Source organism: Falco biarmicus, chromosome 9 (assembly GCF_023638135.1).
Source record: "Falco biarmicus isolate bFalBia1 chromosome 9, bFalBia1.pri, whole genome shotgun sequence".
In the NCBI taxonomy this organism is placed as follows: Eukaryota; Metazoa; Chordata; class Aves; order Falconiformes; family Falconidae; genus Falco; species Falco biarmicus.
Genome location: NC_079296.1, coordinates 32,044,407 through 32,058,803, shown reverse-complemented (window position 1 = coordinate 32,058,803; position 14,397 = coordinate 32,044,407). Strand labels below are relative to the sequence as shown.

The 14,397-nt window shown below is 39.5% G+C and overlaps 1 protein-coding gene across 7 annotated transcripts in view; it reads left to right on the top strand.

The window, feature by feature from the left end:
- Positions 1–14,397, top strand: part of WDFY4 (WDFY family member 4) — a 144,870-nt gene that overhangs the window by 71,892 nt on the left and 58,581 nt on the right. For all 7 annotated transcript variants that reach the window (XM_056352640.1, XM_056352639.1, XM_056352638.1 and 4 more), the window contains 4 exons: positions 8,352–8,429; positions 9,321–9,524; positions 10,367–10,418; positions 11,727–11,893. In XM_056352640.1, the coding sequence (XP_056208615.1) occupies positions 8,352–8,429; positions 9,321–9,524; positions 10,367–10,418; positions 11,727–11,893 (501 nt within the window). The remainder of the gene's footprint in view (positions 1–8,351; positions 8,430–9,320; positions 9,525–10,366; positions 10,419–11,726; positions 11,894–14,397) is intronic.

The window sequence follows — 14,397 nt, the reverse complement described above, 5'->3', positions numbered from 1 at the left end:
ATTTTTTTACATTTCTTGATTCAAATGTGGCTAGTTTCTTCCAGAATTTTGATACATTTTATTTATAATAATTTCAGAAATAAATTGTTTTTAATTAAGTTGGTTTATATGTATTGTTTGTTCAAAAGCCTGAAGCATCAATTTAAACAGAATCAAACTTACATTTTTGTTTTAAAACTTTGGATGGACTCAACATTCTCATCCAGTTTCCCACCAGAAAATATTTTTTTGTTATTCGTTATTTTTTAAGTTCCATATTGGTTCTGTTTTTAAAGACAAACTGTACATTTTTTCAATTGCATTTTATATTATTAGAAATCTTTATAAGGAGAAGAATTATGACTGAATCTGCTTATGAACAAGTTATGTGTCTATACATGGTGTCTCATCTCATGCAGGGGGCAGTATAAAATGCACATAGGAGTCTGGGTGCCCAGAAAATTAAGTATGAATTCCTATTAAACAGCAGGGACTGAAAATAGCTACAAGTGTGAACTGGATAGTGCTATGTGAGAGTACAGGAAATAGGGGAGATCCTGGTAATCTCTGCAAGATGAGCTGAAATGGTTCTAAGTGAGGGTATGGGCTGCTAACCTGTGCTGAAGTCTGTGACCATTCATTTCTTGTTGTTATCCTTGCTAACCAAACTAAAGATAAAGCTTGGTTGTGCCTATCTGGTTGCTTCATTCGTGCTTTCTGCTGCAGAGTAGCTTGCAGAGCCCAGGATTGTTCTACAAACACTAAAAAGCTCCAGAAATAATCCTGTCATTTTAGGTAAACTGATAATTTTAGGGGTCAGGGAAGAGACATTTCCTTGTATTCTGTATTCTGGGCTCTAAGCATATGCTTATATTCACAGAATTCTGACATCAGCTAAAGGATTAGAAGTGCACATTTTTCTTAAATAAAAACCATGATTCAAATGTAATCCAAAAACATCAGTTCATGAGGCTTTCAGATTAACGCATTGCAATACTATGTAATAGAGCCCTAAGTTACATACACCCATAGAACTTCATAAAAAAATCACCATTTTAAATAGAAATAGTAAAATGGTAAGTAAGAAGTAAAGGCAAGAAGAGTTGCCATTGCTGTTCCCTAAAATGCCAGTCTGACCTTCACCTTTCAGACAGGCAAAAGCTAATACCTCTGACGTAGCAGGATGGAAACTGAGCCCTCAATAGGTTGAGTGAATTATCCCAAAGTCACAGAAGTCATTCTCAGAGACAGGATTAAAGAACAAACATGTCTTGTATCCCATTGTGCTTTTTTGCGATTAGAAGACAAATTATCTGTTCTCCCAGGAATTCATCTCTTAACAGTATCATCTGTTGAAGCAGTGTGTGCGTATGCACACAACATATATACATACATACATATATATATAGTTGCTATAGAAGTAGAGCTGCTTCTGTGCTGCCTGAGTTTAGCTCTGTATGGAAGTCTTATCACATGTACACCGTACTTTGGGTTTATCCTTTTGAAACCCACCCCTGTGTATGGGTACTTTTATGATACACTGAAATATGGAGGTTTTTCTCATTAAGTTTGCTATTCCCCAACCACCTGGTGATGCCAGGAATCCATCCATGATCCTTAGGAGCAGTTGGCACTGTGCATTAGCCTCCTAGCGGGTTGAGGCACGAAGCTTCCATGCAACACTTAACTGCTGGAACTACAGTCTGTTGAAAAGCTAAATGAATTTTGGCAAAGCAACAATAAAATCTACATGGCAATAACAATTTTGTGATTTGAAAGAGCCTGCAAACAGCCCTCAGTGTGGAGAGTGTATGTGAAGGACTAGGATAAAAGCTCTTTAATCTGCTGAGGAAAACGTTATCTGCCTTGGCTTAATGCTTGTTACCTGGTGACTAATGAAACATTTTTTCCTCTTATGAAATGAATTTACTCGCTTCCTAGTGTATAGTGAATTACCTGAAGAGTAGTCTGTTCACAAGGTGGGTGGCTTATTATTTGCACAGGATATCAATGTACCTGGTCTCTGGTTCACCATGTTAGATTTAGTAGCAGTAGTAGTAGTAGAATAGGAGATGTTATGTGCTTTGTCCCTGTATCTGAATACAACAAGGCTGGTGAATTGGATACTTCACCCAGCTCTAGTAATTTACTAGATTCTTCTCTGTAAAATTGTCATGCCTAGCTGTACGCTGATCCTCTGCTTGCGAGGCTGATGAAGAAGGGATTGATTTATTTTCTGTGATTTAGCAGGAGAACACCAAAAGTATTGCGTTTTAATTGTGCATGTCAGGAGGGGAAATTCTGGTTAGATGTGTGGAAAAAGGAGCATGAGAACTGAAGTGAATACATGAAGATAGTTTTTGCACCTCAGAAGAGATTAGGCTCAAAACTTAACTGCTGGCAATCTGGCTCTGTAGCTATGGTTTGTAAACTGTGGTTTGGGAATTTTCCATTAAAAAGTTTACTGGCTTTAGATGATGACTTCAAAAACCAATCAGTTTTGTGAGAAGTGTCTCCTTCCTCACTAAGTCACATCATCAGTGACAGGAGATCCACAGTGGTTAGGGTATGCAGTCCAGGGGAGAGAGCTGGTTATGGGGCTGCTGAGAGAGGTGCTGCACCACAGATGGATACCATTTAACATTGAGCTGCTGGGAAATACATGCTTAAGTAAAAGTGAACAGTTTACTCTTTATAAAATGACATTTCCTTAGTGTTCTATTTAATCAGAAATTTAGATCTTCTATTGGAGTCAAGATGGGAAGAGTGTATCACACACATGTAGTAGTATCATGTAATTTTTCTCATTCTAATGATGCAGATTTCCTGTTTTCCTCTTTTGCAGTCATCACCCATAGAGGTTTTAAGCTTGTTTAATTGCCACTTTTAAGGTCCAAGTGCTGTGTGTGTAGTATCTGTATGCTTGTATCTTAAATGCTTGGATTAAAGGCAAATCTGCCCCTTTTCAGTAGCAGACAACCTGTACATAAAAGTTGTGAATTATATGCCTGAACACAACCTGAAACATACGATTTCTTGCATAAGGGTCATGACAACAGTTTCTGCCATGCACAAACTCTTTTCCACTGTCACATATGCTATTTACATACAGTTTGTTGTCCCTAAGAGCTCCTTACCCACTGTTCTGTTTTTCTATGCCTGTGGAATATTTTCTAAAAACCTACTGATCACTTGAATAGCTGTAATTAGATCAAAAAACCTTCCATACAGAATTGTGAAAGCCCAGATCAGAGGAATAAGGTATGTGAACTCCTCCTGTGATATAAAATCTAATATCTAGTAGATCAGCTATATTAGGATACAATCTGGCACCGGGAACATAAAGAGTAGAAGGGATTTCCAAATTGGTTTGTCAAATTGTTTCCCCTTCCCACTACTGCATGCTGTCACCATATACATCCTCTTTGTGGGCTTATCAGGCTGTTTCAAGTTAATTTGTGTTGGGTTTGCCACACCACCAACCCCCCTTCCCCTGCAACCAAGTCGTAGTGGCAGGATGTTCCAGAAACTCACTACCTTACTTTCCCCATCTGTAAGCTAAGGACTTCGACCTCTTTCATAAAGACCTCTGAGATGTACTGGTGAAAAGTACTGTAGTTTTATTTGTAATAGCTGCAATACTATGTGAATGCTCTTACTGTGTGCGCTTCTATATTCATAATATTTATTTTGCTCGGAAGAACTAAAGTAGTAGACTAATATCAGTGGTTCTAGTCCTCACCAAGAGATTACCAAACTGACATGCTTCGGAACAAGTATGTGGGTATTCTCACTATCATCCATGAGATTATTCAATTGGCACGGTGAGTGATCTGGATATTTGGATTTTCTTTTGGCTCTTCCAAGTCCAGAATTATTTTGTCTTGAAGCTTATTTTTATTTATTAAGAGTTTTGGCACATACTTTTGTGTGCATGTGTGTTCTGTAATACATCACATAGCTTTTAATTCCCTGAAAAAAGCTTCAAAGTCAGAGCTCCAATGACACAATGTTTCTTTAGGAAAGAACTGTGGTGTATGTGGCGTCTGTATCATGGTGTATGTGGCATCTGTATCATGCAATATGAGTTTATTATGGCAAGCTTGAATATTTATGGGGTGCAGGAGTGTTAAGTGATATATATATATATATATATAAATAATTTTAGAATTCATACATGAAACATTCCAGAGCTCAGTAGAGAATTGTTAACTTAGAAGTCACACCTCAAACTTTCTTTTTTTTTTTCTTCTCAACTGTTTCTTGTTACAAGCAGCCTTTCAATTGCTTTAGTTGAAAGAAATTATAGAAAATCCCCTCTCTGGTTTTTTTTGGCATGTGGATTTCTCTGACAGATTTTTTTTCTACTTGCTCGTTTTATTTTTCCCCAATACTGATCATTTTCTCTCCTATGTGCATGAAGTCTCTACGCAGCAAGAGGAGAAAGGTTTTTGATTCTGTGGTTGGTTTGTTTGTTTGTTTTTTACTAGGGAAAGTTGCAAATTTCATCACCTTTTCAAGCTCTAAATATTGCCTAGGGAATCTGAGACAGCAAAATTATCTGTTTCTATTTAGAATGTGATTGTCTAGGGCTGCAAAGTAGTCTGTATAAAAAGGACTTAAAGCATGGTATCATACTTAGATTTTTAGGAAACAATGGATCAATATGGTCTTTTAGTCTGCTCTTCCCTAGAATGCAGGTCATATTTCTTGCATTTACACTTGCTTTTCTGCATATGAAACTTAAACCTGATATTATGTTACATAATATTAACAATTATCAAAGCTGATGTATTGGTTTTGTTCAAGATAGGTATTACACTGTGGCACCGTCGTATTTAATCTCTTGCATAAAGAGTTGCCATTTTTAAGGATAACCACCTACAATTTTTAATGGAAACTTTGTTAGAAACTTGTTGGCACTAGTTTTTCATTAAGCATGACAGTGTAATTGTTCTGAATGAACTTAATAATTAATAGCCTAGTCTATATTCTTCATGTTGATTGGATATCTTTTTCAGGTTTTGTTTTTGTTTGTTGGTTTGGGTTTGGGGGTTTTTTGGCTTTGTTTTGTTTTGTTTTGTTTTGTTTTTCCAGTCACAGTGATCTCCAGTTTTGTGAACTGTTCATTTCATTTTACAACCAGATGGTTTTCCTGTGGGAATGATCATCAGGGGCATGTTCATCTGGTTGAAGATGGCTAGTTATACCTCATTTGGAAGCCAAAGTTGTTAGTCTTCAGTTCACCAGATGTGGCTAGCAGAATTTTTCCTTCTGAGGACCCTTTATACTTTTCAAAGGCTAGGAGCTGGGTCAGTGAAGTCAGTGAGAATCATTGCAATGTGGGCTTTGACCTTAGGGGTCTGATCAGTGACCATGAGTGAAATACAGACTATAAGCACCTTTGAAACAGCTGCCAGTAGAGCACTGACTCTGCTTGAATAGCCTGTGGGTATCTAAAATGGTTGTTAATACCTGGAGGAATCTGTTGTCTACTCTGAATGGCTTTTACCCTATGTCCACACAGAGCTGGGATCTCAGCTCTTCTCTAGTGAGCCCAGCTCAACAGCACAGAGATGCTGTTGCTTTCTAGGTCAGCCTTTATGAGATTTTTATATGAATTATGGAATAGTTTTGTGAGGCCACAACTGTGATTACAGATTTAATGATGCTTTAAACAAACAAAAATGTAATGACTTTCATCAGTGTAAAACAGGAGCTTCCTGCAGGGAAACACCAATAAATCTGACTTCACGGCAGGGGTACAGACCTGGCTGGCAGCCAGCAGTAATCGGCACACCACATAGACCTTGTGCGTTAACTTAATTATAGCAGTGCAAGCAGCAGCTAGACAGTTTGCTGTGAGGAATCACTGCCAGCATGGCACAGAGTCCATGCATTTAAAAGTTACCCATCTGATCCGTGGCTTTAGGTAGTGAGAGGCTGGGACTTTCACAGCCAGTTCTGACTCACAGCTGTCTCACCTTTGTCAGGGAAGCTCGGGTGCCCATGAGAGCCTTTGAATAGCACTGGGGGCACTCTAACCTCTCCTGTGTAATCTCTGAACAGTTTCTGCCTTCTCTGCCAACTCTAATCCTTAGGAATTTATCAAAGGAACAGATACTTCTGCTACTCTCTGTAATGCAGTTAATAGTCAGCAAGTCTGATTCCTTTTTTTTCCTTTTTTTTTTTTTTTTCTTTGCATTTCATGGCTTTGGTGTACCTTTTGTAAGTTCCTGGGAAGGGTCAGCAATCTCATTTTTACTTCAAAATCAAGTTCAAGTAAGCCCACATCCTTCCTACACACTTGGCTGGCACATGGAATAGATTTTTACGATTTATTTGGATACTATGACTTTGGGGATTCTGTTTCTTTCAGTAGTGTTTAGGAGCATCATTCTGGGTCAGGTCCCGATATGCTATACCACTGACTTCAAAGGAAAAAAAAAAAAAAAAAAAAGAGTTGCTCTTTTAGAGAGCTTCTGGTTTGGAAGATTTTAAAGCAAGTATGCCCAGAAGGTCAGATATGGCATCATGTAACTGTAATTGGATAGCTAGAATCTTTTTCCAGGAAATGCTTTCAAACAGTAGAATTTTCACCTGTGACTGTTAGTAAAAAGGCTGTGATACTGAACTCCTCCCAGTAGCTACCTGTCAGCAGTCACACAAAGAGATACTGAGCAAGGAGAGAAATAGATAGAGCACCTGTATTTGTGTTGGCATAGAAAACCTGAGTTACAAGACTCTAGAATATTCCCGTGAGTGTTTGATAGCCTGTTAAAGCACAGTCCTATGGTTCTTCAGTTTCCTTCATGCAAGAATATAAAACAAGCCAGTAGCTTACTTGGCAGCTGCTCAGTGCTTCACTTATACACACAGCCTTTCCGTACACTCTGTCTCTCTGATCAGGCAAAAAAGTACATCATGAGAACAAATACTTTACCTCAAGTCTCTTTGGGACCCAGAATTTCATAGATGGCTAGGAAAAAAGGAGGGAACAAACCTAAGTATTTTCAAAACTGGAACCTTATCTTTTGATTGAAGTTTAACAGCTGAATTTGAGGAATTATTAGGATAGTGACTATCCTAGGTTGTATTTTGTTGTTATTTTTATGCTGCTTGTTTGGCACCTGAGGGATTCCATTGAGTTTAATAATATTTCTGCTGATGTTTTTCAAAAGGGAGGTTCAGATAGGAAATGCAGTTCAAAATTCTCTGGTTCTGTATAGATCTTGACTACATGAACCTTGTGACCCCAAAACCTGTGGGTTCTGGTGGAGTAGGTAGGAAGACAATGAAACCCATTTCATTTCCCTGCTCCCTGAGTTTATGGAGTCCACCACACTGGACAGTTGTTCATGGTCTTAGCCTGTTTAACTCTGAGGCTAGTGTTATAGTCTCTGTTTTGTGGTTGGAGAGGTAGTGGTTTAGCACAATTGCATATCTTGCCTAAGATCACATTATGATCTGTTTGCAGAGTGGGCAATGCAACTTGTAATCTCTTGACAGCAGTTCATCACTCTTGTACTTGCATACAGACCCTTAGTTTGAGAAGTTCATTCCAATAAAGCAACAGATTAAATGTATGACTGTTAATGCATGCTTACTGTTCTGTGAGTCTAGTACGTTCTGGAAAGGAAAGGTGGCCAGGAAGTTCTGTTGGTGTGCTTTAGAAAATGTGTGTTTTCAGAAACACCTGAGTAGCACTGGAGTTTAGGGCATATCTGTGCTGTGTAGTGGAGCAGAGGCAGTTGTCATGGGTGTGTTGTCTTACACTGGCACAGCTTTACAAGTTTCCAGTTCTAGAACTAGCCCAGACATCTCTGCATCACAATCCCTTTAAATAGTGTATTTATACTGCAAGTCGCTTCTTGCCAGAGGACTTAGTCTCCTACATCTCAAAAATGTTTTTGGAAATATTTGGTTTCCTGTCTGCAAAAAAGGGACATGGATCATTCCTTTCGTTGCACTTTCTGTTTACGCAGCAAGGAACAGGTGTATTGATATGAATCCTTACCTCAGTCTGGGTCTCTACAACAAATAATTGCCTTTTATGCTACTTGCAGTACTAACTAATTCAGCTCCAAAAAGAAGGGCCTTAAGTTTTATTTGCTGTTTTCTTTCTCCTTCTGAGTAGTTCCACTGATGACCCTTGTTAAGATCATGAATATGTTTATCTTCCTGGTGTAAGTGTGCAACTTGCTCTCAGATGATTGCCTCATCGCTATGGCATCTGGAGAGCTGTCAAACTTCCAGCCACAGGCCATATTCCCTATTCTTGTAAAAGACAGAGCAACTAATGCCTGCTTCTGCCCCTCCCAGAGTTTACACCTGCAGAACCTTGGTGTGATGAGTTCTGATGTTTCTTCTAGGGATTTGTGTCATGTATGGAACGGTACCGAAGAATTGGGCAGGAGCTGTATGCCTCTTTGTACAAGGACCACGTACAGGTAAAGAACAGCAATACTGTGCAACAGCTTTCTGTTGTTGAAAGGATGCCTTTGGACTACCCTGAGAAATCAGGCATTTCAGAAGTGGGAATGAGTAGTGTGTCTGAAAAAATACTGAGAATTGATGAGTTCCTGACATCAACACCAAAGTGTGATATAGCATCACTCGCCAATTAGATTCCTCACTTTATCTTTAGGAGCCTTTTTTCTTTTAAATGAACTATTCAACTCTCATAGTGGCAGCAATGAAAGTGAGGACTTTGACCTTTTTTTCTCAGCAGCCAGTAGAGTGTTTCAAGAGGTCTTAAACTCAGAGCCAGTAAAATCTTACAGGTATGTTTCTGTTTCAGGATTGGCCATCAGAGACCAACAAGACTTTCATTCTTTGAAATTCTCACCTCTTCTCTCCTTTAAATTGATATTTTAGTGCCCCCAACTCCCTTCACACACCTCCTAAGCAGAAATAATGAGATTTATGCCATGCTTGGAGGGAACACAGTACACTTGTGACTGAGACTTTCATACTGTATTTTCAGCGAGCATAGTTGTTGCCTTTTGACACAAACATTCACCAGAAAAAACTGAAGTGAATAAAACCTCTGTGATGAGTTCTTCTGGCTTACTGCTTTTAAGTCAGAAATCTAATGAAAGCAACCATTTTCAAGGAGGTTTGCAACATACTTGTATTCGTCACTGTATCTTACTTTGGCTTGTAGCATCTCCCACAGCACACTTTCAGTGGTCAGTTGGACCTGTGTTTGCTGGGTCTGCAGAGTTACCTCTGCAATGGTCCCATCCAATAGGTTGGGTAGATCCCTCTGAATCACTGCAGTGGTGCCAATGCTGGATAGAAGTGTGCAAAAAGTGGCACAATTTCGTTCTGTCCCGCAGATGCTGCAGTGTGGTTACAGCAAAGCAGCCAAGGACTGGATGATGCTTGAGGAGCAGCTTTTCTACAGTAGGGGTCCATGGAGAGATGCATCACGATCCTTAGAGCCACGATGGATTCTTGATTGTTATGAAGGGCCTTCACGAATGAGAAGGAGGATTCAACGTGTGAAAACCCGAGTGGCAACTATGCGAATGAGGAGTGAGGTAGAAAGCTTTTGCAGGAGATGCACAATTTCTCTAACAGTTGCTGGTGACTATACTCGCCTCTTTCCTCTGGTTCTCACCACATGACTTGTCAATATGCTGTGTCATGCATAAAGAACCCATGGAACAGGTCTGTTTTTGAGAGAGTAAGAGGGGCTGCAATATGTTTAGTAGCAACAGAATGATTTTCCCTCTTTCCTGGTATGAGATCTCCCCACACTCCCCAGATGAGAGTATAACCTGATCATATTTTTCTGCTCTTCATATACTGCTTATAGTATCCATCTCATGGGTACAGCGCTTCCCAATACATGCAAAAAGAGTCCAGTTAAAAGGCTGCACTGTCCTGTTAGTCTTACGCTGATTAGGACTGCTAGAGCTGGTGGATGATCGAAAGGGGAATTAGAGTGGTTTGAACTAAGCATTGAACTGTATATGTGGGTTATTTACTAGTGTCTTTTTAGTGTCTAAGTGCCAAATCCTATCCACCAGAAGCTGAAGCTTTTTAGTGTATCAGGAGATTCCCATCTCTAGGATATTTTCCGCTTTTATGTGAAGCTTGGATTCTTGCAGTTTCCTGTGGATTGGGTGGTATGTTTTTTATCCTATAACTGGCCTCATGCAGGGTAGTCTTTGAAAAGACAATAGTCCTTTTGCTTAATTGTTGATATTTGTTCCTATATTTAATTGTTCCTTTGGGCCCTTTCAAATGAGTTTATTTGAATTTCCAAGACATTTATTTGCAACATAGCTCTAAATCTGTGGTTTTCTCCACAATAATGTTCTGAGTTCTGTTTACCTGTCTGCATATTCCACTTTAGTCACACCTAGTCTCTTTTCAGGTTCTCGCAGCAAACAGAAACGAAACAACCCTCCCTACTGAAGTGAATCCAGGTAACCTTTTAGGGATGAATTACACCATCAAGAGGGTGGACACAAACAGCAAAAGAGAATTGAAGTTAGTGTATGGAGTTCCAGGTCAGAATTTCATCTAGTGGAAAAAAACCTTAAGACTCTGGGCTAAAAAGTCACTGTAACATCTGGGAAAAGACTGATGCAATTGTTAAAGGTGATATATAAACTGTCTTCAGAATATGTTGCTCTCTTGTTGCCACCAGAAATTTCTAAAAGCAAAAAAGCTATCTTGAAATGAAAGCTTTGGGCATTCTTGGGCATCTGGAAAGCTCCCAGCTGCTTAAACTCAGAAGGAAAAGTACAGACTTTCCCCCTGCTTTTAGTAGACCCTCCAGTTCTACCTCTGAAATAGTATTTCAACCTAGGTAATAGATGGCTTAGAGAAGTGGTAAAAGGAATTGTAACTTTCCAAGAATGTGGACAAAATGATGGAGAGTGGAAGGAAATCATCAAGATCAGCACGTCAAATTGTTTCTCGGCTTTTAAAATAGAATTATTTTTTTTTCAAAATATGATCATGTCAACATTTTTCATTTTCCAAGGCCAGGTTTTCTGTTACGTTAGACATAAAAAGAAGAGGGGCAGCAGGTGGAGTGTAAGGTACGGAAGTCAACAGTTTTTTGCGGGGCTAGAGGGGAACACTGAGAAAGAACTGCAGTTTGGAAATATCAGCCAAGTCTAAGGCTGTGGATATCAGCCACCTGTATGACTGTTACAAGTCAAGCTTCTAGTGTACACTGTTGAGAATAGGAAGTATTGTTGTATACTTTTTAGTGTGATAGGGCCTAGCAAACATGTGAAAGTGGAGCTCATTGTTCTAGAGTCCGAACAAGATTCAAGCACAATGTAGTTTCTGCGTGAAAGTGGTTACAGTCTACCTCATTAAGAAGGCTGATCATACCCTCCCTAACAATCTGCACTGCATGAATTTGCAAAACTTGGGACAGAGCTTGGGCAAGATATGAGTGTGTTGTCTCTCCTTGGGTTCTCTTGCTCAGTGCATGTTCCCAAAAGACTGCCATTTTCAGTTTTTCCTAATTTCCTAATCTTCAGTGATTTTAGGAATTTAGTTTGAGTTATGACTGAGTGCAGCTACCTGTTTTTAGTTCCCTGAACTAAGCATCCTTCCTTTGCAGTCACAGATTTTACTTCTCTCTTGCCTGTTTTTTTGCAGATAAATACTGGTTTTTCCCAAGGTAGAATAGTTTGGGTGAAAATCTAAATGGCAAATGCTTTTGATGTCACCCGGCTGCCACTAAAACTGCAATCTCTTTTATATTGATATAGGAGAGCTGACGTTAAATGGAGCAGAAAAGGAGATGGATAAGAAGGGATTGGATTGCAACCAGCTAACGTTCTTCCCTGCTTTACATGAAAGTTTCCATTCAGAAGACTTCTTGGAACTGTGTGTGGAGAGACAAATTATTTTGCAGGAGTTTGCAGAGAGTGAAAAGGTAGGCAAGATGAACTAGAAAATTTTCTGTGGGAAGATGGCATTTTAGAGGGTAAATTGGATGTGGAGGCCTATCTGTTCCTTTCAGTTTGGGCTTCAGGTGAATTCAGGTTACAGTAAACATCACTATCTGTTTTCTTAGAACAAGTACAAATTTCCAGCCTCTGTATGAACTCCAGTATAGACTTATTCTTGAAAAGCATTCAACATTAATTTTTTGAAGCAACAGAAAAAAAATTGGACATGTTACCAAGGTAATCTCATACCTGTGGGACAGTATTCTCTGAATTTGCCTAAGACATGGCAAATGATGAGTCTGAGAATTCCTGTCCTGCTTCCCCAACTTTACTCATGCTCAGAGCAATGCCTGGATCAAATTTATTTATTACTTCTGCAAGAGTGTGCCGATTTTGTATAGGTTGCTAGTTCGGTGATGTTTAAACCTCTTGCTGCTGAATAACAGAAAATGTTTTCTTCCTCCCTTCACATGCCTTTTTCTTCTCTGCCTCCCCATGAGTACTGGACAGATTCTTCCTTCTAAGACTGTAAAGACTTTCCCTGCTTCCTGTTTGATGTTTCTATCGTGTGTTATCTAGCCATAACAGTACTGTTCCTTCTTTTTTCTTGTACTGGACTGGATATCCTTCTCCCAGGTTTATTCCCAGCATAAGGAAGAGGCAGGTTCAGGAATACTGGGGGAGAACATGAGCTGTGGAGTCAATAGGGGTAACTCAGGGGGATGGTAACTTTGGTCTGGTGTTCTAAGTTTGATCCTTTTGGTGAAAGCCAGCAGCCTGCCCTTTGCTTTCAGAATAGTCCTCACAACAGTGACTCCAAATCAAATCCTTGACACTGGATATGCACTATACATTTTTGTCGTGAGTAGTAGACCTGGCCTTGTCCTCTGACCTTTTGCAGTATGCCTTGTTTCTTCCAGTGGCATCATTCCCCTGTCTGGCCCAAGAATTGGCATCCCATAGTGGAAGCCAAGTTGGACTTGAAACATTTAAACACAGCCATCACAGTGCTGTGATAGTTGTACACAGATATAGAAATAATTATTTTATTTTTATGTCTCAATATCAACACCAAATTTTCTTTATGCTTTGCAAGTGGCCAGGGGTCACATTCGTGCTTTCTAACATAATGGCTTTCTCATGCTTTTAGAGCTGTTGATACACTGTCTCTCTACACAACATAATTAATTTCCCTGCTCCTCCTCCTTTTCTCCCCTCCCTCTCCCATATCTCTCCCCAGCAGAAAGAGACAGGCATGAAAATGTGAAGCATGTTTTCCATGCGCTGATCTCATTTTGAGCCTTCAGGCTGTCTGTCTCTTCTCCATGTAACTCCACGGGAAGCCATCAGAAATGCCAGGCATGTTTTTTTCCAGCAGCAGTCACTGTGTTGCTGAGCTGACAGAAGTATTAAAAAAAGCAGTAGGGGGTGACATTAGCTGTCCTGCGCTCACTTAGTGCGCTGTGGTCCTGCCTTGTAAATGGCTGCCTCGTGAGCTATTTGCACTTTCAGCAGGCAACTGGAACCATCTTACCTACTGCACTCACAGAAAAGTCATTGGGATGCTTTGGCAGATACTAGATTGATTTCTGGAACACGGGGATAACCCTTGTCTGGAAAGTGGTCATTGTTTTATAGTGTCACCCAGTGCTTGCTTTTTTTTGTTTTTTTGCTTTTTTTTTTCTATTATCATTAAACAGGCACCTTTATATATATTCAGGTATGTGAGATGTCATTTTGCAGAAGCAGCAGATCAAATGCTCTGACGTCTGTTGTTCTAGAGTCTATTACTCAGCAAGTTACATCAGGAGAATATGGGTGCAGGAGGGGTATTGTTTTGCTAATGTGATCTCGTCTTTTGTTTTATCTTAGTTGAAAAATAGAATAGAAAACATTTCTAGGAATTCCTGTGAAAATAATTCTAAGTATTTAAACAAGGTAAGTTTGCCACTTGGACTGCAAGAGAATGGGACTATAAAGGAGAAAGCAAATGGATATAGTTTGAGTATAAGCTAAAGGAAGCTACTGAGTGGCTAGTCCCTGAAAGTGGGGGCTAATCATATGAGGGAGCAGTTGTGCTCTCTGAACAACACTCAGACCATGCAAAGTTCAGCCTTTAGTTGTGTCCTTTTTTGTCACTTTTTTTACACAATGAACTATGCACAGAGGAATGTATTTCCCAGATTTCAAAGTCAAGCACTGAATTTAGGAAGTGCCAGAAATCAAGAAACTAATGCCAGATCTATGCAATTACAGACCTTAATGACATAATCACTTGCTGATTTTACCGTAAGACTATCCCTTCTGCTATTCCAGTACATAGAGTAGAAGGAATGCATACCTTCAAAGTAGTATTTAGTTGTATTGACCATAAGTCTGTTTCTTCCAGCCAGAATCCTTGTAATACATATAACTGCACCTTCTGTGTTCTACAGCTGGCAGGAATGCTATAGACTGCAGTCATCTTCCTTACACAGTGCTAATTCAT